The sequence below is a fragment of the Cydia splendana genome, chromosome 6 (genome assembly GCF_910591565.1).
Source record: "Cydia splendana chromosome 6, ilCydSple1.2, whole genome shotgun sequence".
Classification (NCBI taxonomy): Eukaryota; Metazoa; Arthropoda; class Insecta; order Lepidoptera; family Tortricidae; genus Cydia; species Cydia splendana.
In genome coordinates this window covers 8,141,807-8,165,562 of record NC_085965.1, presented here as the reverse complement: position 1 = coordinate 8,165,562, position 23,756 = coordinate 8,141,807, and the positions used below count along the sequence as shown (strand labels likewise).

General features: G+C 38.0%; 1 protein-coding gene across 1 annotated transcript in view; it reads right to left on the bottom strand.

Annotated features, from left to right (window-relative positions):
* Positions 1-2,212: 2,212 nt before the first annotated feature.
* The window catches only part of LOC134791332 (probable chitinase 10), a 155,583-nt gene continuing 134,039 nt past the window's right edge, over positions 2,213-23,756 (bottom strand). Inside the window, exons 11-19 of the mRNA XM_063762348.1 lie at positions 23,266-23,462; positions 19,123-19,340; positions 17,570-17,724; positions 16,861-17,032; positions 16,110-16,226; positions 9,785-9,920; positions 6,339-6,511; positions 4,197-4,398; positions 2,213-2,594 (exon numbers count right to left, since the gene is read on the bottom strand). Coding sequence (XP_063618418.1) covers positions 2,380-2,594; positions 4,197-4,398; positions 6,339-6,511; positions 9,785-9,920; positions 16,110-16,226; positions 16,861-17,032; positions 17,570-17,724; positions 19,123-19,340; positions 23,266-23,462 — 1,585 coding nt within the window. The 3' untranslated portion in view covers positions 2,213-2,379. The remainder of the gene's footprint in view (positions 2,595-4,196; positions 4,399-6,338; positions 6,512-9,784; positions 9,921-16,109; positions 16,227-16,860; positions 17,033-17,569; positions 17,725-19,122; positions 19,341-23,265; positions 23,463-23,756) is intronic.

The following is a 23,756-nucleotide window of genomic DNA, read 5'->3' as shown; positions in this document are numbered from 1 at the left end:
TTTGCAAGTAGGCTAGCACTAATTATAGCAAACAGAAGTTTTAAAAATTAGGGAACAAAAGGAACGGGCTTACTTCACATCGGCGTTGACTTTCGATGTCTATTTCAACTTGTAGTGTTGCAGAATCCAAAGCGCCACGGCAGCAATCCCAGTTTCTTTGTTCTTGCGTAGTCCGTTATTTCTCGACAGTCGCCATTACAGTTGCTCGAACTCCAACGGTCGCCTCATGACCGTTTGATTTTGAATGTCACGGTCGCCAAATGTCCACGCATGTAGGGGTGGACGAGAAGATCTTGGGGTCGTGGATGAGGTGAGTTAAATGACACTCGTAGTCCAATACATGCACGTATAATGATTAACTTGGGTGATACATAGGTAGATGTTAAGATATCACTGTAAGCGGACGGGCACGACCGTCCGTCGCAAGATTGCTGAGAGAATGGCCGCTGCCGGCCCCACTACTCCGCGCCCCGCACCATGCATTGCGTCGGCGACGGCTCCCGAAGATTCCCGAGCAAAGACGAGGCGTTAACACATGTCATGTCATTGATAGTAATTGATAGGATATTCTTGCTAGGGTTGAAACACACAGGTTTTTACACTAATGTTTTAACAAACTGTATCTCAAAAACGGTTAGAAATATTAACGTGATTAATAATTGAAAAATGAAGTACGTAGCCTAAACAATTCCCCGTTTGCATAAAAGTCCCTCGTTCTGTTCCACCCGATATTATGTGAGTGAGAGCCGAATCCATTTGTCAATTATAGTTCTCATTGTTAACTACTGCTATCCATACCAAAGCACACTGCTATGAATTTTCAACCGCTTATTTCAGGTATGATTTGAAATTCTGTACATTACCACTGATCCCGTTTTCCGAAACAATCGAATCGAAACTCTAGCTTTATCGTATTATGATCCAATTTACCGTGAAAATTGGTAGTTTGGACAGATTTAAGCTAGCATAGCTTCGATTGGAAATTGGTTCTGGATTATTGGAAGCATGTTTCGAAAGAACAATGTAGTCGATATTATTGCAGTATGTACGAGACATATAAATAGCCAAGTAATAATGGAAAATTAGAAACAGGGGAGGTTTTTGTAATTCAGTTTTTTAACGGCCTCTTCAGTAGTGACACTAGTGACTTGTGTTGTGTGTATTATGTAATATGTAATATCAAAGATATTTTGTTCCAAAGTATTGTCGCGTGCAGAAGCTAGTAATCTATATGATTCTTTAACTAAAGAGTATTACTTAAAAAGGGCAAAAGTAAAAAAGTTTTCTTTAAAAAAATGTTTAATAATTACTCATACGTCTCTTTTTATCTAAACACAATATTTACAAACTTAAATTATCACTTATTTTACAGTAATTTATTTATTGTCACATTGTAACAAAGTAGTTGGACAGTAACAATTTACTGGCAGTATAAAAGGCAGTGTATGTAGCTGATTTGAGTATTCCATAACATAAAATAGGTTTACGCTACTTATTTTAAAATAATTATACAATCCCAAAGAAACACAATATTTTATTTATTTTTAAAAAGTATTATTTTATGGCTTGATTTTTTTAAAGATCGCTTTTATAAGTTATCAATGCCACACATAAACAAAGAAAACTTAGAAACATATTTTGAAAATTGCCACAAGATAATAATACCTACGTATTATAAAAATATCCAGTTTTGGACAGAAAACCAACTTACTTACCTTACAAAATGTGCATTATGCTATTAGAAAAACCACCTTCATATTTATTTGTTAAAATCTTACAATAATTGTGTACCTTTGGGAGAGTAAGATATATTTAATATTATCCTTAAAAATATAATTTATTAATAGATAGGGTACTTTACGTACAATATTACCAATAATGTTAATTTACAATATATCACACGAATCTCCATTCGATTTTCAATGACAACCGATAAGTAATCTTTTTTAATTGGTGGACGATAGTTCAAGATCATAACAATGTAGAAAAGTAAAAAAAAAATACAATATAGTTTGGCCAACCAAGCAGATAATAGAAAGAAGCTAAGCTTTTTTGTTTTCTTTCGTAACTACTGTTCCAAAGTTATGGACGGATGGCTGGCCAGGCTATACATAGATAATCACCACAATAGGATTAAAATCTTTTTTTTTGTTCACTGCAGAGGGCGCCACTGAATTCAAGAAGGTTGCGGAGAACAGGCGTTTGTGTCTTGTTTTTGGTACTCGCAATTGTCGTTTGGTCGTGTAGATTTGATGAAAGGGCCCTCTGACGTTTCTAGGTATTAACCCCATCAGAACCATAATGATCTGCAAGCATTTATAAATACTAACGGTCTGTAAAATTATCTAAAATTTAGCCAACATAACAGAACTGTTTTTTCTATCGTTTAGCAGCCGGCGCTTGGGTGTGGTGTTGGCATCCCTCTACATTCTCTGGCCAATCGCAGACGTTCTGTTCAACGTTGAATACTAGGTTAGACGGACACGGCATGTGGTGCTTTCTCTCTCCCTCACACATGTAGTAGTGCGTGCAGTCAGCCTTGTCTTTGTGGTAGGAAATATGGCCTTCTTCTTCTTCGCAGATGACTTCGTTGGCTGAAAAAGTAATTTGTAAATAAATGTAAATAACTTTTTAAATTACCAATTTGTTCAGGTTTTGATCTGGTTAAGATACGACCTTGACGATCGCTCGCACTGATTGATCCGCGCGAAATGCTCTTGAAGTCGTGTGATTATCTCACTCGCACTTACGTAACGAAATCAAAACTTAAACAAATTGTTAATTCAGAGTCAGCCTCCTGGCCAGCCATTTGTGTCTAAAAGAAGAATAAACCGGCCAAGTGCGAGTCGGACTCGCGCACGAAGGGTTCCGTACCATTACGCAAAAAACTGCAAAATAATCACGTTTGTTGTATGGGAGCCCCACTTAAAAATTTATTATATTCTGTTTTTAGTATTTGTTGTAATAGCGGCAACAAAAATACATCATCTATGAAAATTTCAACTGCCTAGGTATTAGCTATCACGGTTCATGAGATACAGCCTGGTGACAGGCAGACGGAGAGACAGACGGACAGCAGTCTTAGTAATAGGGTTCCGTACCCAAAGGGTAAAACGGGACCCTATTACTAAGACTCCGCTGTCCGTCCGTCCGTCCGTCCGTCCGTCCGTCCGTCCGTCCGTCTGTCACCAGGCTGTATCTCACGAACCGTGATAGACAGTTGAAATTTTCACAGATGATGTATTTCTGTTGCCGCTATAACAACAAATACTAAAAAGTACGGAACCCTCGGTGGGTGAGTCCGACTCGAACTTGTCCGGTTTTTTTTACCCTTTGGGTACGAAACCCTAAAAACGTAACGGAAAATAAATAAAACCTAGTTTATTTAACTCTATGAAAACCCCATTTTACCTATCGCAGATATAAATCATTTGACAACATCCCAAATAAATAATTGCATGTCACTACCGGCTGTTTAGCTTAGCTGGGTTTAGTAGTTCGGAAAATATGGCACGTATTAAATTTAAATCCGACGTAAATTAAGCATAGAATGTGAAATTTGGCAAATACATATTATCATTTATCATGTAAGTAAACTTGAAACAAACGTATTCTGGTTAAGAGCTGTTTCTCTGAAATTCACGGTAGTGGCATTCTAATTAATTTGAGTTACATTTTACCTGGAGATTACATAATTTTTTATGATGTATCAAAATTTGACACGTACGAGTAACAAAAAACATCAGTTTTGGTGCTTTCTAAGTCCAGACTTATAGGTAAAGAAAGAAATAATTATTTTCATAAGTTGGTCATTAATAGTAAATGTGTCCTATATGTACGGTACATATTAAGTGGAAGATTTGGAATTTCTATAAATTTTGCAGTGTTAATACGTGTCTTTGAACTGCTTAACTTCAGCAGAGTTAACTAAAACCTGAATTCGTCTCTATTTCCAAGATTTTAGAGTCCGTAATCAATTGAACAGACCTAAGACACCTAAGAACTTGAGTAGAAATTCAGACTGAGACGGTCTTCACATTGGATGTGGATCAACACACAACTCCGGAGTGCGAACGGGACATTGCTATATACGTACATAGCGCTCTCTCCCTCATTAAGTAGACTATGTATCCGCATCAGTCAGTCAGTAGTATGATAATCGCGTATACAAAAAAGGGTACATAAAATATACTTACGATCCTTAGTAGTGTATTGTCCGTTCGGGTTCGAAGACTCATAAGGCCCGTCATATTCCAGCTTGACCTTGTACCCTGACAGCTCCTGCTTCATGGCGGTGATGAGGGGGTACTTTCCGGTACCGCAGGAGCCTCGGAAGTCATCCATGTCGATGGACCAGACCATGATGCCGCCGAAACCTTCTTCCTTGAGCCAAGCCATCTGGAATTGAAATTGGTTAATTTAAATAATTTATATTTTTAAGAATAAAATATGCGGTTTAGTCTCTGACTTACTATATCATGCTTACAGGTAAACCTAATGTTGATAAAAATTTAACCATATCAAACACAAACATAAAAAGTTGGCGAAAAGAAGAGGGGAGATGTACGAGAAGTTAAGTTTTTGTAGCATTTACTGACTGATATTATCAAACTGCACAACGGGACTTAATCGCGTATTTAAGTTTTAAGATTTACCTCCGACGTTTCGAGGACGGCGTTGTCCCCGTGGTCTCGGAGAAGACTGGCTCAAGTTGACATCAACATCTTCTAGCCGCGCGAGTTTTTCGAACTACCCGCACTTGGTCTTGTTTGTTGTTTGTGTAGTTCGAAAAACTCGCGCGGCTAGAAGATGTTGATGTCAACTTGAGCCAGTCTTCTCCGAGACCACGGGGACAACGCCGTCCTCGAAACGTCGGAGGTAAATCTTAAAACTTAAATACGCGATTAAGTCCCGTTGTGCAGTTTGATAATGTTTAATAATCGTGAAAGTTTAAATCAGTGACTGATATTGGCTGAGAAACTCGCAGTTCTTGTAGCAGCACGACATGACCCAGGCTTGTTGGTGTCTTTCTTACTTTGGTTTCTTACCTTGGTCTTCAGCGATCGTTCGTCGTCGAAGCCAACCCAATGGTCGTCGCGGTACGCGAAGGGAACCATCTGCTTGTTGTCCCACACGAGGGTCGTGTTGTCCTCGCCTCATTGGTGTCTTACCGTGGTCTTCAGCGATCGTTCGTCATCAAAGCCAACCCACTGGTCGTCGCGGTACGCGAAGGAAACCATCTGCTTGTTGTCCCACACGAGGGTCGTGTTATCCTCGCCTCATTGGTGTCTTACCCTGGTCTTCAGCGATCTTTCGTCGTCAAAGCCAACCCACTGGTCGTCGCGGTGCGCGAAGGAAACCATCTGCTTGTTGTCCCACACGAGGGTCGTGTTGTTCACGCCTCATTGGTGTCTTACCTTGGTCTTCAGCGATCGTTCGTCATCGAAGGTAACCTATACTGGTATCTGCTCGTTGTCCCACCCGAGGAACGTGTTGTCCTCGCCTCATTGGTATCTTACCTTGGTCTTCAGCCATCGTTCGTCGTCGAAGCCAACCCACTGGTCGTCGCGGTACGCGAACGGCACCATCTGCTCGTTGTCCCACACGAGAATTGTGTTGTCCTCGCCTCATTAGTGTCTTACCTTGGTCTTCAGCGATCGTTCGTCATCGAAGCCAACCCACTGGTCGTCGCGGTACGCGAACGGAACCATCTGCTCGTTGTCCCACACGAGGGTTGTGTCCTCTTCGCCTCATACGTCTCTTACCTTGGTCTTCAGCGATCGTTCGTCATCGAAGGCAACCTATACTGGTATCTGCTCGTTGTCCCACCCGAGGAACGTGTTGTCCTCGCCTCATTGGTGTCTTACCTTGATCTTCAGCGATCGTTCGTCATCGTAGCCAACCCACTGGTCGTCGCGGTACGCGAACGGTGCCATCTGCTCGTTGTCCCACACAAGGGTCGTGTTGTTCTCGCCTAATTGGTGTCTTACCTTGGTTTTCAGCGATCGTTCGTCATCGAAGCCAACCCACTGGTCGTCGCGGTACGCGAACGGCACCATTTGCTCGTTGTCCCACACGAGGGTTGTGTCCTCTTCGCCTCATACGTCTCTTACCTTGGTCTTCAGCGATCGTTCGTCATCGAAGGCAACCTATACTGGTATCTGCTCGTTGTCCCACCCGAGGAACGTGTTGTCCTCGCCTCATTGGTGTCTTACCTTGATCTTCAGCGATCGTTCGTCATCGTAGCCAACCCACTGGTCGTCGCGGTACGCGAACGGTGCCATCTGCTCGTTGTCCCACACAAGGGTCGTGTTGTTCTCGCCTAATTGGTGTCTTACCTTGGTTTTCAGCGATCGTTCGTCATCGAAGCCAACCCACTGGTCGTCGCGGTACGCGAACGGGACCATCTGCTCGTTGTCCCACACAAGGGTCGTGTTGTCCTCGCGGAGGAACTCGCAGATCTCGTAGTACGACATGAATCCGGCCTCGTTGGTGTAGCGGCCGGCGGAGCCTGGTTGACACCATTTTTTTTTGTTAATTTATTATAAAAACATGGTTTACATAAGATGCATACAAAAGGAAAGGAGTATTTTATCCTAATGCTGATGTTAATTGCTGACAAAGTGAAAAATTCTTATTATAATCTTGACTAGAGTGGGAGACTCAAAAGGAGCGTTGCGCAAATATTTTGGTCTCGTTTGGCAGGCACACACTACTTTTTACCGCAGCAACGAAAACACATAGGTAACAGGAACACATTTCTGCCAGGGTTATTCCCAGAAAATGTAATGTAGTGGACTCATACGGGCTTTTTTTACGTGCAGTAAAAACTCCGAAAACTCTCCGTCAATATTTGGGTACTATATACCTATTATCGCATACGTGCCCCTTAAAATATTATTCCTAGATATACAATATGGTGCAATTTGCGTAACAACCCACAAAATCGTTTGTCCAATCACCCATATAAAATCGGACCGTACACGTTACCAACATATTCGAGAACGTAACCGCTGGCCTCAAAACTTAAACAATATTCCTGTTAAACAAACCAATATACGAAAATGATTTGCACGAAGGCAGGTAACGATGTTAAGCGAACAGTTTAATTTAGACTTTATTGTGTACAAATAAGGTGTTTATTTGCAGGATACATTATTTTCAAGCTTAGAACATGTTAGACACGTGCAGACATTTCTGTTTATCACAATATGTACCTGTATTGTAGATTTATAAAGATCAAATAAAAGCGGGATGTCCTAAAAATTTTGTGTTTTATAAAAAAAGGATTTTTAAAGGGACTTTGTAATATGCACTTATATTGCACTTACAAATTGTATATTATACGTAACCAACTGACTGCGAACACGACACATCAAACCTTCATGAAACAATCAGGATAGGGCGTGATCTGTGCCCTGTTTATCAAAACTTGTAACTTGTAATACAAGCGGATGTCACTTTTTGACAGCTTTTTTTAGAAAGGGACTTCCACTTGTATTACAAGTTACAAGCTTTTGATAAATAGGGCACTGATTGATGCCTTAAACTTCCTTAAAGGAACATGTTTGATTAGGGTGAATATTGATATTTGTGTATTTTCTCACTGCTGCCTCAAAATATTGTATCCGTAAAACCTTATCCACTTGCTTAACAATAAGGTCGTCGCGCTCAGAAATAGTAGATTGTTAATCAAGGGTTGAAAGGCACCCATTTCTGTCGAGGTAGTTTGGCGCTCGAACGCAGTGAGAGCGCCAATAGTCCGAGACGGAAATGGTGCCTTTCACCCGAGTTAAACACTCTACTTTTCATATCGAATGCGAGGAAACCAAACAAGACAAAGCAATTTCGCAAAATTAGTAATTGAAGTACCTAATAGACCCACGGCCATGATTTTTTTCCTTAGGACTTACTTGCAATCGGAGACTTTACATATGTGAAGATTAATAACCCCTAGCAAAATCATTTAGATTGCAATATTTACGAAAACACACATTTTTTAACAAACTGCAGTAATTTTAAAATTATTTGTTCATTATAGTATGAAAATCAGCGGGATTGCCTCTTACTTTTTAATTTTATACTTTTTCGTTCTAAAAGCCGCAACAGACTACCGAACCGCACCGCGACCTTGGTAAGAACATAATAATAACATATTATAAATAGGCGTAGGGATGTGACGACCCCATCGCCCGCTGGTTTTACCAGTGCAATCAGTCAACGCAGGGCAGCTTGTGGCGAGCTGTTGGGGATTAGCGACCTCACGTACCCGAGTGCTCCTGGGGAGTTCTGTTACCCGCAAGGAGGGTGGGTGGGACAGGATTCTCTGCCTCTGGCTTGCCTTAGCCGGCCGGCCAGAGTGGAGTCGTTAGAGCTATAAGCTCCAGGGGTGGAAGTGAAATATGCATAAGACGAGAGTTGGCACAGTGGCTGTTAACAGCCACTGGGTAGAAAGCGGCGCACACCTCTCGACACCCCTGAGCCGCTCACACCGGTGTTGCCCTTGAGCCATCCTAGATGTCGCTTTTTGTGGGGGCCCATCTTGTGAGGGCGAGTCACCGTCTGCCGGAAATAAAATTGCATACCGTGTTATTAGGCAGGCGTCCGGTTTTTTACCCCATAGCTCAGTACTTAGTGCATCGCTTTCACCCAATAACCTAGTTCATTTTAGATTCCATCAACTCTCAATAGCCCTTACACCCTGGCGGGTGCTGCCTCTGCGTGCGTCCCATGACACGTGCAAGGGCAGCATCCGCTCGGTGTACCCCTTACATTTCATTAAAGTGTCAAAAGGGCCTCTACGTGTTGGCTTCGGCTCCGCGCACGCCTCCCAAAGGTCCGGAACACCATTGTTCCGTGATGGGAAAGACATATTATAATAAAAGTATTTTAAATATTAAATAACAATTTAATTAATAATATAAGATTTTTTTATCTTGTATTTTAATTTATTTTCATGAATATAGTGCTAAATAACTTTAAAACCCAATTTAATATCGTACAAACGTTTAACTGTGGCTGTATAAGATTCTGCCTTTGCTCATTTACGCAAGTGTAAGGTTTAAAAAAATATTTTTGGTGTATTCCTTTTGGTTCCCGCCTTATGAAATCGAGTAAATAGAATTCAACGAAAGAAATCAAGAATAATTTGTTTTTAACAATTTACTTACATCTTTTTTTATAAAAAAAAGATCAACGTGGGATTAGTAAAATTAAACAATTACCAATTGTTCCAGGCGAGGAAATAAAGACACTATTTTTCAATTTTATTTCCACCCAGTTGTTCGTGGGACGGGGACGCAGAGGAGTACACCACTTTTCTGCGCTAGAGCATAAACGTATCACTTTCTGCGCACCTTTTAGAACAACAACGACCCACTTTCAGAGCATGAGATATGAAAAATTGTTTCATATGAGGCCCACTACGCCGTCGACAGGGGGTATCCTTGCATCATGGCACGGCATTTAATTGGCGATTTCAGAGCATTTCCCTTCCGTGAACTTCTGGGTGTGGAATGAAGGCTTGATTTTTCTTAAAGGCTACAGATTGGCACAAAAAATGGAGTGTATGGGTTTTTCGAGCGCTGTGTCTTATGAGTGGCGCATTTTTGTTTGCCGAGTTTTTCTCGAGTATAGTGTTCTTAAAAAAAGATTGTACAGGTATTTGAAGGGTCGGCAACGCGCATGTAATATCCCTGGAGTTGCAGGCGTCTATTGACTAGAATGATCGCTTATCATCAGGACGGTCGGTTTATTTACCACCGTCTTGTATAAAAAAACTTACCGCCACCAGAAGCAGGCGCGCCGATATCGAACTGTGTCTCGTTGATCAGACTGAAGGAGCGTCCGTAGGTCGGCATGCCGATCATCAGCTTCTCCTTGGGGGCTCCCTGTCGCACCCACTCGCGGGCTGAGTAGTCCTGGAAACAAGGGTTATAGGTAAGGTTCCAAGTGACGACTTGTTATATTTCTTATTTAATTATATTCTAAAGTGGACAATGCCTACCTACACAGTAGCATTATGTCTCGTGGTCAACAGTGAACAAGGTTCGGGTGTTCAACTCTAGCCCTATGCGGACTGTAATTTGTGATATTATGGGGCTACCCCACGCCAATGACCTTCGATCTGAATCCCTTAGTTTTCTAATGTTTTTGAATCTTATTATTAGCAACGGCTTTAAGCAATATAGTATCCCATATTTACTTCAAAGTTCATTGTCTTCGAAATATTTGGCATCAAAGTTGAACAATTTTAGCTTCGAGCAACGCCGGCTTCCGACACATCGGAAAGGAGGGGCCTAAGCGATATCTTACCGTACAAATCTTTCTGCCATTATTTGCGGGGGGAAAGGTGCACACAGTCACACTTCTCACACACTTACATACAAAATCCAATCTGTAATGACGACACAAATACATAGAAAATGACACACGTCAAAGACAAATCTTGCAAACCTCTATCTCTTTTTGTGTACGGACGAGTCACAAGTGTCACAACACGCACACTAACACATTTACGTCAAACAATTTTATTGTATTCTGAGAGAAGAGAAGTCGGATTTGTCGCTCGACCGATCCGCAATTTGTACTGGGCGAGCAAAATCAATAAATCCAACAATTACATGAGACTAAAATATAAAAATTGTGTTTAAATGTAATTAAACGTATGATATGTAAAAAAAATATCACATGTTAAATGTAACACCTTCTTTTTGTAAATTTGATGTCCCCGACCTCTTTTTACGACAAAAAACCGAGCAATTAGGCATTTTTTCTGCTGCTGTGTTCACGCGCGCGTCTGGACTCGGTCTAGTGAAAAATCCGAGCGCAACTAGTTTTATTACCCACGGTAGATCAGTTTGATCTTGTACCTAGGCAGAGGGGAAATAGTGCGAATGCCGCCTCCCTTCCGTGTTGCTCGAAGAATTTTAGGCTAAAAAACTGGTTTTCTGGCCATAACTTTTGTGTTAATTAGTTTAAAATTAAAACCCTAGACACGTTTTTTGAGACGTCAAAGACGAACCCAAATATGTAGATTTCGTACATGTAAGATCCTTCACAGCAAACTAGATACCGTAAAACGGGGTCAACAGAAATCGCGGGGTGAATAGAGAAATTTTGAACTTTTTCTTTCAAGTTGTTATATTTAAAAACGTACATCTCTAAAATTAGATTTTTTGGAATGCGTATATAGTAGACTATTTATTCTCTACATTTATACCAAAAGAACTTAATCAAACTGCCTAAAAGGTAGATTTTTTTTACTCTAAAGTAAGGTCTCGCCGAGGTAAGAAATGAAGCCTATCTGAACTTTGTTCTAGCGGTAAATGTTTTGACATTAACTAAGTAAAAGTTAGCTAACCTGGCGGCTTAGCACGGTCGCGTTTTTATCCCTTGTCACCATGCCTGTCACGTTCTAACAAGTATGTAAGTGCGAAAGGGACGCGCATAGTGATAGTCGATAAAAATGGAACCGTGCTGAGCCCGCTGGTAATATAGTATCTGTAGTAAGTACCTAAATAATAAATAATATCACAAATTTTCTCTATAATGAAGCATTTTTTTTGCAAAAAACTAATAACAAGCAATTTTACGTGATAAAGGGGTCAGTGGACACACATATTAGGTGAATAGTTACGTCATTGGGGGTGATTAGATACAACAAAGGGGTGTAAAGACACGCCTTGGGGGTTAAAAGACACGAAAAAATAATTTTGTGTCAAATAGCTGTTTAACATATATATACCATTTGCCAATAGAGTATCGACATAATAATGACCAAATTCGATGCCAATGACAACTAAAACTTAATATTTCTATTCACCCCTTTCTTGTGTCTATCGACCCCGTTTTAAGGATATGGAGAAAACAGGTAGTTTTCTTTGATTTTCTCTGCATTGGGTAGGTAAAAAATTATTTCACAAATGCAAAATTGAAGAACTAACCAAGACTCAAAAAATGATATCAAAATTTTTACTTTTATCATTTGGATTAGGTATTGGCGAAAATCGTCCTTGAAGTTGAAAATCGTGTCTTTTCACCCCGTTTTACGGTACGTGTTGTTTTAGACAATGTTTAAACAATTCATAAATAAAAAAGTATTCATTTCTTTCAAAATCCGGTAGACAAAACCGGAGATAAAAGATTGAAGAACCGATAACCGTTTGTCTTATAAATTATATCTGTAGTGTAATAAAAGGAGATACGATTTAAAACTTGTCAAAAATCAATAGAACCTCGGGTAGCCCCTTAAACTGATTTTATAACAAATAGCAACTGGTTAGTTAGCTAAATAACGTTCAAATAATGTATATTGTAATCAGTGTAATATATTTAAGTACCTAGTATTAAGACTTGACATGTAAAAATATTTTATCAATAAATAAATGATCGTATCGTATCGTAAGGTGAGTTCGACTAAGATCGGACACCGGGTAAGATCATATGATTCAAATTTCCGCCTTTTGTGGGCCTTTTTTTAAATGCTAGCAAGGTGTTGCAATGCGCTATTTTATCCCGCACCCCCCCTTCAGGCCCCACTTGTCGCTCCGACTAACAAGTCGCGAGATATGTGCAAACGTCCAAAAAATGAGATTTTATTTTGTGTCCGGAAATACCCTCCGCCAGTTTTTCTAGAATAACTGGCAAGTTGAAACGTTATTTGTTTCTTTTACAGATTGCATGTTATTTTTATTAAATTTGTGACAAATCTGTATATTTGGAATTTTGATACGATGCCTGTAGGCCGAGATCCGGTCTAACCCGAAGTGGTAAAAGATCGGATGCTAATCATCCGATCTTAAATTCTCAGGGATGCTCAAACTTTAGTCGTGTCACCACTATTTCTAATTAAATTAGGTATTAGGTAAATGTGATTAATAGTAGATATTAAATCACTATAAAGCTCCCAAATCATCTTGTATTGATCTCTACACTTAAATAAGTAACGCCACATACTTAAATGATCTCTCATACTTAATCAAATATGTTTTTATCTTTATAAATAATAAAAACTCAGACTGATTAAAAATGGTCGTATTCATTCCTACACTTTCATATTAATTTATCCTTAAATCCTCTTTTATCACCTTTTTTCAACCTACCGCGCTTATGGTGTCAATGAACCCACGTGGTTCATTGACCCTACACGGGTTCATTGACCCCACATCTAAAGTTTGACAACCATAATTTCTTGAATATTGAGCGCATGGTGTAAGATCGGACAGAAAAAATGCAAAAGAATAAAAATCGGGTCGGATATGATAGCCCGAATTACTGCTAGGCCAATTCTTCTATATATTAATCAGTGGGTAAAACCGGTTATTTTGCAATAGTAAACTCTTTGGTACCGGCAAAAGGGCCGAACTTAATAGGCCCGTCCGTTCTTACACCACCAGGTAAAAAAATAATGTTGTCAATTTATTTTGTTTCCTATATTTAAACACTTATTACACGCTCATTATGGTGTCTAGAAACATAATAAAAATCAATTATATAGAGCATTTCATAATTATCAATTCTGTACTTGAATCATGTCCGTACCCTATCCACAAGCTGAGAAAAAAAAAATCCAACATCATCTCAACCCACCTAAAAACGTCCGAAACTTTGCCTAACTCACCTTATCGGACTGAGAACATATCCTTGTTAAGCCCAGGGTCCTACTCGTAGTACTAATTACTTCAATGTAATTTAAACCATTTTCAATTGGAACAGAGTTGCATTTATGCTGCGTTGTTCAATTTTATTATTTTTTTTTATGATGGGCATAAAATCATGATTTTATTTGAAACTATGATACTTATACGTTCCAAACAAACTTTTGTATTTTAGCAGATGAATGCAGGTTTCCTTCCTCACGATGTTTTAATTGACCAAAGTATCTTGTAATTATGAAATGATATTTTTAATTTATTTGTTTAAACTTTACTGCAAAAAAAAAAACTTAATCTTACAAAAGGCCAAACTAAATGCCATGAGGCATTCTCTTTCAGTCAACCTTAAGGCAAAGCTGAAAAAAAATATTTTGTACATAATAAAATAGGTAACTAAGTAGACAATAGGCATATTAATATATCATGTTGGAATTTTAATCGCAATATGTTTCTTTAAAACACTTTGTATAAGTATTCCATTATAATAAATCGGTTAAAAGCGATCGTATATCAGACAAGCCCTGATTGAAAACCATCGAGGTATAGGATATTTCTAAATTGTTATGAAAAGGCAGCGAAAAAGCCTACTCGAGTGAACAAGGGTCGGGTCTTAATATTATGTTACCTATTATTACCCTTTCTTTGATTTTTCGATCATATTTTTCGGAATGCCTAATGAAGCAGTGTCATGGAAAAACGTGGCTCCCTTTACAATCTTAATTATCCGTGATTAATGATTATCTGCTATGTTAGTTCAGTTTAATGAATATTTCAGGATGCTTTCTGGATAATAATGAATAATAAAAAGGCAACGCAAGTATATTAGGAGCGGTATTAGTTGCAATAGTCATTCAAGTACAAGGTAGGGAAACCAACATTTTTTTTGTTTAAGTTGGGTACTTCATCCTCATAGTAGCCAATTACAATAACGATACATTTTAAGAGCCCATCAGCGTGCTCACTAAGCGTCACTGCTGCTTGTGAGCACGTTGATGGGCTCTTAAAAGGTTAGCGCTGGCTGGATTCGTCAATCTAATGCGTGCAAAGATTGACGAATCCAGCAAAGTAAAAAACTATTATAATGTACATATTCAAAGGGTACATAAATACAAAACAGTACATAGCGGCCCCCTTTTTTAAATATATATCGTTTAAATATAAATAATCTCAATTATTTACCAGTGGCACTAGTGAGCATGTTGATTGTTGATGGGTTCTTAAATCCGACAAAATCGTAGATTTTCTTACAAATGTAGAATCAAATAATTCAGAATGACATTATAAAGTTATTCTATCCAAAACAATATCGTATTCACATTTACGGGCCTCGATGAACATCTAGCGAAGCGAGGACAAACCGTTGTATATGTATAATGTAACATTGTTGACATTACTGTAATATGGTCGTTTGAAGTTAGAAACAGATTTTCCACTTTAAAGGTTTGAAGGACTTCAAGGGTATGAAGAGAAGGATAGAATCCCTTGAAGAATATTAAATCAAATATAAAACCTAAAGTCACCCTCCTTTCCTTTGATTTATTGGTACTTGCTACGCAATTTTCAGGTCACAGATCATATTTATTAGGCTGATATTCCGATTTAAGCTCTAGGTTTAAAGGTCCTGGGTACGGTTGACACAGCGATTCTTCCCTTTACCCTTTTTTATGTAGAGGGCATAAGTACATAATATATTTGTTTACAGGGGTTAAGCTAATAGTTTTGCTGACTGTACTATCGCCATCAGATATATCGGAGCGGCTGAGGTGTTCACAATATCTAAACACGCGCCTTGACAATAAAGGCGTGTTCAGATATTTGTGAGCGCCTTGACTGCTCCGATAATGCTGATGGCGCTAGATAAGTTTTGCAATAGACCAATATGAAACAAAGAGGTGGTCTATCACATATACTTTTTAAAACTATATTTCCATAGACAATATTTGGCAGGAGAAATAGATTCAAACTTTAAAAATGTCGGCGTGGGCTAAAGACGACTTACGAATATTTAATACAACATTTTTAACTTCATACAAAGTTTAAATCTTGTTGTATTAAGTAGAATTAAAAAGAAAGTAAATGTTTTCCCGCCAAACATAGTATATGGAAGTATAGTTTTAAAGAGTATGCCAGATAGGGCACCTCTTTGTTTCATATTCTTCTATTGCAAAACTTATCTAGTCACCTTTACACGTGGTCCAAAGTTCAACCTAAAAAAATATGGTTGTCTGTAAAGTCGTCGGTTCACGGACGACAATTTTGCGTGATAACGTCATAATAAAACATCACCATTACATTACGTAACGTTACCATGGAGATCTGTCCACAACGTTCCATGGAGATCTGTCCACAACGTGACACTTTTTCGTGCATGCTACCGGTGTTCATCGATTTATGAGACGTTATCACGTCAAAATATGAGGAGGTAGAAGGTTATTGGTTTTCGATGGTACGTACCACAGTGAGTTTCTTCTGGTAGCTGGTGGCGCTCTCTAGCGGGAACAGAGGGCTGTTGTGGCCAACCTGCCTCTCCCATTGGCCGTGGAAGTCGTAGGTCATGACGTTGATGAAGTCCTGGAGTAAGTACAATTTATGAATAATGAAACTTTAAATGAACACGTGTATCAAGACCATAGCAGAATCCAAATTGGAAATCGGAGTTCAAATCAAATCAAATATAATTTCTAATTGATTTGGAATTGTATCTAGGAAACGATGTACAAATTGTAGGTAACTAGAACTACTTATAATAACCAGAAAAATTGGAAAAACGATCAGGATAAAAAATCAATAATCTGAAAAGAACAGCGCGTAGACTGTTTTTTGTCATACTCCTGTCGTAATACAGACATTTGAATGTCAAGGAAAGAACGTAACCTATTAAAGATTTCCATATGAGATACTTACAGATGGACTTTAGGAGTAATTTTTTTTTCAAATCAAAATTTTGTTTGAGCAGGCAGGCGAAGGCATCGTCTCATTTGTAAAATCAAGATAACTTAAGTACCAAGTATTTTAAGATCTCTGGCACATCATACCCAGCGTCGATGGCTTCGAACGAAGTGGGTAATACCTACCTACAGCAGCGGTGAGCAGCAGGTGCGGCTGGCCAGAGGTCTTGGCCTCTCCTTCAAAGGCCAGGCGGAGCTCTCTCAGGAGGGAACGAAGGCAGCGTGGGCATTGTCTCTGTAAAATCAAGATAACTCACCAAGTATTTCGAGATCTCCGGCACATCATATCCAGCGGCGATAGCTTCGAACGATGCGGGTACAGCAGCGGTGAGCAGCAGGCGCGGCTGGCCAGAGGTCTTGGCTTCTCCTTCGAAGGCCAGGCGGAGTTCTTTGAGTAGAGAGACGAAAGCTGCGCGGTCGTCGGCTCCTCTGTGAGATACAGAAATTCAGTATAGTTTGAAGAAATTTCATATCTTGAACAATATCACTTTTGCTAATTTATTTAAAATATTACTAGTGGCTCTCTGAGTGGTAGACTTTAGCTCAACACAGTCGGACGGAGATACGAAAGCATTTTTGCACAAGCTGAAATGGAGATACATTGCTCGCGCTTTGCGCTCGCTTAGTCAAATAATGCCAATTGTATGCCTATTAGTGAAGGCTGAATGAAAATTTAAGTGAAAATGTGGACCAAGAAATTTTGGACAGAACATACTTGGAGTAAAGTGAGAACTATAGGTATTGGTGCTGTCGCTGCCGCTAACTTAAAGAAATTAAATAATTCTGTGCTAATAATGAGTGTAAGTATTTCGCTGAAAGGGAATACCTAAGTTCCTTTATAAAAGCCAGATTTGAGCATATATTTGTTGCGTATAGCGATTTCTGAAGTATATTGACTTAGAGACACAGCTTGAAGCCTGTCTCTGGAGACCCAAAGTTTGCTATTTTATTTTCTACACAACTCACCTGGGGTACTCCCAATCCACGTCAAGACCATTGAACTGGTAGTCCCTGAGGAATTCGATGGCTTCGTACACGAACTGATTCATACGGAAGACGTTGGAGGTCAACTCTTTGAAGGGAGTGGAGCCGAACGCCCAGCCGCCGATGGCGAGCAAAATCTGAAAAGCAGTACATTTATTACATTTCTCTCTCTCCACCTAGCCTTATCCCATCATTTGGGGTCGGCTCTCTTAGCCCTTCTTTGCCAGGTCACTCTGTCCCGGGTTGTCTCAGATGACATTTATTACATTTAATACATTAAATTTTTCACAAGCACAAACGTCTGCGAACGATGCTATTAAGCTTAGAATAAATTTAAAGTGTTCTGGATCCAGAGATCCAGAGGCCGTGAGTTCAAGTCTTACCCAAGACAGTAATTTTCCCAGTTTTAAATTTAATGCATTGAAGAAAAAATTTAAACCCAAGGGGGAAACTTTTCTGAAATTAGTCCGGTCCCATCATTAAGATATTTTTCTTTGAGTCTTAGACAAAGTTGTGCATTGAATTTGAAATGAAGATGACGCAATACGGCTCCGTAATTTATGCTGTAACATTGGCCGTCAAAAGTTTTCTTTTGCCAATCCAGTGACCACAAAACATGACACAGTACCACCAAACATTTCAACTGTCAAACAAATTTTTTTAAGACATTTTTTCTTCTTACTGTCATAAGTTCAATAACTAACAATAAAAAAAATACAATGGCTAATAATAGGTACTATTCTGAAATGTGTTTTTTTTAATGTTTTACGAGTCAGGATTCGGGTTGAAAAAACCCGGAAAAATTTTTTTTCCGGTTTTTTCTAAAAGCCATGTTTTTTTAAGTTTTATTCGGAAAAAAACAATGTCACTTAGTTTATATATTTTTCCGAAAAAAACAAAAGAATCAGGATTAGATACTGATCTTATTAAAAAGAAAACAATCGAAAACAAGGAGAATATGAACAATCAATTTATTTAAATCAGCAGTACGTATATTAGTATCATAACACAGACTAACGAGCTTACCTGGCAGTTAATCCTAAACGAGCATCTATTTGATATCGCCACATTATGTGTGTTAATTTAACGAGTAATTGGGCTGTAACATTAAATATTCAGCTCGTTTATGCTTCATTCGTTTCATAATCATTTTTATCATTCATGTAGGTACCTAGCAAATATTATCATAAATATCATAATTAATTGGACCAAAATTGCAACACAATATAATAATGTAACAGTATTTTAAATTAGTTATCTACACCTAATTTGAACACCTTTGAGGAAATGTTGTCCTTACAGTATACGAAACCCTGAAATCCAACCTGGAGGCGACATCTAATTTAACAATTAATGGTTTTGAACTAATTTTAGTATTACCTTGACAATCGTCTTGGAAATTGGCACGCATCTCATACACGACTTTCACTTCATTTCGCATAGGTACACAAATCAAGTTGATTCTATATGTTTCATGTTTTATTAAGTTCACTTTAAGCGTTTCTTATATTCTATTCTATAGTAAAGTAACTGACCTTCAAGTTAGGATTCTTCTCCCTCAACGCGACGACCTTCTCATACATATCCGCATCCTTCTCATCGCCTTCAGCTAACTTGTGGTCCTTCAGAGTGGCGAACGCGAAGATGACGTGCGTGCAGAGGTTGGGGTCCACGTTATCGGCGGTGAAGCGGCCGGCGCTGGGGCGCTTGGAGGACCAGGAGGTCAGGTAGCAGAGGACTTGGGGTTCACGCTCTGAAAAATTATTAGATTAGATTAGATTATTTATTTCATGATTTAAATTACAGTACAACTTTGCCTAAACCAAAATTATAAGAATTTACATCACAATCGTCAAAAACTAACAACTAACATGCAAGAATTCCATAAACCATTATATAATTTAATATTTTATCTCCCAAAAGGATCGTTAGGATAGAATTCACAAGAAATATAAATATGAAATATATGTCAATTCTTCATTATGAAGAGTAATTACTATAAAAATATTTAACAACAGAAATATGTCAGTCTGCAATAAGGCAATAAAATTAATATTATGCAAAAGTAAGATCCATAAATTATTACTGTGCTTAATACTAACACTTCAGAAGTAACTTACATGAACAGAACTAACAGAAGTTCAGAAAACAATGATTCAATCCAGATTAGTTTTTGATTCATCACGAGATAAGGGATGTCAATTTTCATTGAATTGTAAATAATGATACATTTTGCGATAAACATTGATTTGCAAAATGCACAAACTCATATCGAAGCATGAGATTAAACACTAAAACAATTACAATGAATTTCAAAAGCGGTAATTAATAATGAGCGAACAAACAATAATCGCAACAGTGAACACTTGATTAACATGCATATTTATTTCATAAACACAATGAAAATTAAAACAATTAACGAGCGAACATTTATTGCAATAACTCACCAAATTGTAAAAACGATTGGTACAAAATACGTCATCTAGGGATGTCACGAAAAAGTGGTAGGACTTTTAAATTTAGTAGGTACCTGTCATTTTGTAAATTTTAAGAAAAAGTTACTTCTCAGTGTAATTACATTCCATTTCGATAAAATGCCCTTTGATTTCCCTGAATATAATTTCGTCATTTATCAATTTGAAAGCTTGAAAGGAATCTAATTGTGAGACTTTCCTTATTTAAACTCAAACGGCATTTTTATTAAGCGTCAATCATCCGACGCTAATATCAAAAAATATTTCCAAGCATTTTTAACATGAAATTAAAAACGAGCGATTCTTGGAATGCAATTTCTGGATTTTAATAAGTACAGTTAGTAAGAAAACTCAACAAATAAAGGTAATAAGACACCACTACCATTGTAGGTACGTATTAGGTGTTGTTTTAGAAATACCTAATACATTTCATACATCTACACACATTTTTTTTTCACACAAAAATCTCAATTCGTTTGGGCGCTACGATACTTCAAGCAGATACACAATACATGTAGGTACACAGGTATAACTGCTATATAGTTTTAAAAACGTTTACCTTTAAACCTATAAAGAATAATTTATTATTTCGTTTTTTTGTTAATTTATAGTAATAAAACCAGCCAGGTATTGAATAACCTTAATATTTACAAAAAACACGCATTTTGCCTTCTCACAATTATGCACCCTTCGAGGGTCTCTAATGTGCTCATCATCCTTTTTATGGTATTTCTAACTTCAACACATTCCATTCCATACAAAACAACTTTTGCATAACTCACGTCAAGACTTTGTCACGCCGCAAAAACTCCCAAAGAATACTTTAACTTCCGCAGTACTCCTCGACACTCAAAATATGTTATTTATAACGTACTTGGAGGAAACTTGGGGGTACTTGAAAAGATTGTCGCGTCATAACTGAGGGCTCTTAAATCACAGCGTTCCTTAAGAGGAAAGGGGACGGCCGCTTCTCCATACAAACGTATGAAACGTAGTTCCCATTTTCCTCTCTGGATATTTACGTTATGGAAAATATTTTTAAATAATTTGACGTATATTAACCATAGCTATGCCCCTACGTTTGACTTTTTTCGATTTATTGATTATTGTAAAAATAAGTAGCGAAAAACAGATTTCATACAAATTATATGTATAACAATGAAAAATTCGAAAAAAATCAAACGGAGAGGCATAGCAGTGGTCGACATACAACAAATTGTGTCAAAATATTTTCAATAATGTTAATATCCAGGGAGGAAATTGGAGACTACGTTTGTATGAAAAGGGTTTCGCGCGGGTCCTCCACTTTCGTCTTAAATGTACGTATTTTTGGTAAGCCAAAAGAATTTAGTTTGTGTGAAATATTAAACAAGTTGCCGTGATTTATGATTGCGTCGGAATGTTTTGGCAGTTGCTGTGCATTCGTCTGCGGTTTGTAAATCGGGTTTTAAGGTAACGAACGGTCTTGGCATAGGAACGGAATGGCCAAACTATTTCTCTACTCAAATTACAGAGAATTTTGGCGTACAAAAACAACATAAAAACACCAATGGTAACTTTACTAGTAAATTGCATGTGCATCATACTGTTCTTTTCCCCATCAGCATTTAGTTTGTGTATAAGTTTCGTAATAAGTCAATAAGCTTATTCACCAATTATTCACGTTCACTATTTTATAAGTGTGCAAAATAAATCAAGTTTTTCTCAAGACATCGTCGTTTGTGTACGAATTACTATCAAGATATCTATCAAGTAAATGTTAGGACATAGCAAATACTCTAATAGTAACAGTATTTGAAACTGTCGAAACTGAGATTGACATTAACTGGAGAAACAATGGAAACACATTTCGACTCTCAAGCGTACCTAACCTATATCAACATTTACGAGGCTGTCACAGCCAACGACATGGCAACTACATTTACATTTCACCGTTAAAAGCCGTCGATGCTTCAAACTTTCAACCACGCGACCCATTCGCGTCTTGGCAGGAGAAACAAAGGGGCCAGGAGTGACCCTTGAGGCACTCCCGTGAGAGATTTGTTGCTTTCCGTGCCAAACGCATTGTTATAATGGTTTGTCTGTTGAGATAGGTTTGAAGTATTGTTTTGAAGAATTGTAGTTGTGTTGAACTTTGAAAGATACTTAGATGATTGTCGTGTCTGTTGTGAACTTATTTAAATGGTTCTTCAAGTTTTAAATAATTACACAAGACGATGTATTTTTTTTTTAAAGAAACAGACCTATAAATTTTATTTTAGGCTTGCGCAATGAAATATTTATTGAATCGTTTTTTAAAAACGCCGTGAATAGAAATTATGCAGATAGATAGCGCCTCATAGAGATATATTTTGAGTGTTTTATAAAGTCATCAAACTTACTATTTTCATATTACATCATTAATAAGAAAATCGCACCGCAGGCACATTAATATGAAAGTGTAATTTACCGTACCAACTTAACTGGAAGGTCTGGAAGTGATGGTGAAATATGAAACAAACATCACCTCAAACTCACTGAACATTAATTATTAAGCAGCAGCACTACTGATGGTGACCGCAAACATAAGTTTGTAACTCCGAACGTGTCATTTACCATAACATAACGAGAGCCTCATCAAAAATATTAAAAACTCTTTAGAAAGTCAAACAGGTAAATATAAAAAAAAATCGAAAGTGAACTCGAGGAAATTACATATTAACCATTTAAATGCAAACAGTCAATTGGCGAGTTAAAGAGAGAAAGTGATCGTAATAAATTACGACAAGTTATGGAGTTCATTTAGATATAAAAAATAAACTACCTGATTGGCGCCATGGCGACATGGCGACATGGCGCCATGCTTGTTGCGTAAGAAATTTTGTCTTCGATTCGAAATAGAGTGATTTGACGTATTAGTAGATTTAAACCGTAGTGATTCGATCGTAGCCTAATAATTATGCGCAATTAATGGAGTTGGCCAGTCGAAGTATTTTACAGATGGCGCTAGTATATGTTTACATGTAAATCCCTAGAATTGTGTCTCATTTTTATTCTATTTTTATTTTAGGCCCTTGATGATAACCAACCCTTAAGCCATCATAGAAAAAAAAAAACTATAGAAAGCGCCATATGCTGGCGCCATCTATTCAAACCTTTGACAGATGCCCTGAATATGTAAAATTTCATAAATAGCTTTAGTTTTGTTAAATTTCGAAAACTTACTGTTCTTATCGAGCTCAGCATTTTTGTTCTTGACAATGATGGTCTTAGTGGGTTTCTTGACCCTTCTGAGGACATCAGTCAGGCTGATCTTGATCGGCTCAGGTTTCTCGGTGACTTCTAGAATCACTGAGGCTGCTACTGAAGCCCAGTCGACATCTTTAGCGTCCTTGCCACGAGAGATACCGCGAAGTTCCTCTCTGAAAGAATTCGTAGGTTTAGGTATTACTGTCATATCTTTACTAAAAATGACTATTCAAAAAATAGGAAATGTTTATACTGAAATTAGATCAAAAATAGTTTACAACAATATTTGTATTGTGATTAGAGATCTGTAGAATTTAATAGTGGTAATGTAGGCCCAAGACACTCCTTAACGTATTGTAGTGAATGTATGGAAGTGACGAGAGAGTTATTTTAATTATAATGAATTTTAAACATCAATACAACTAATACCTAGATCAATCATAGTTTATAAACAAAAAACGCAATCG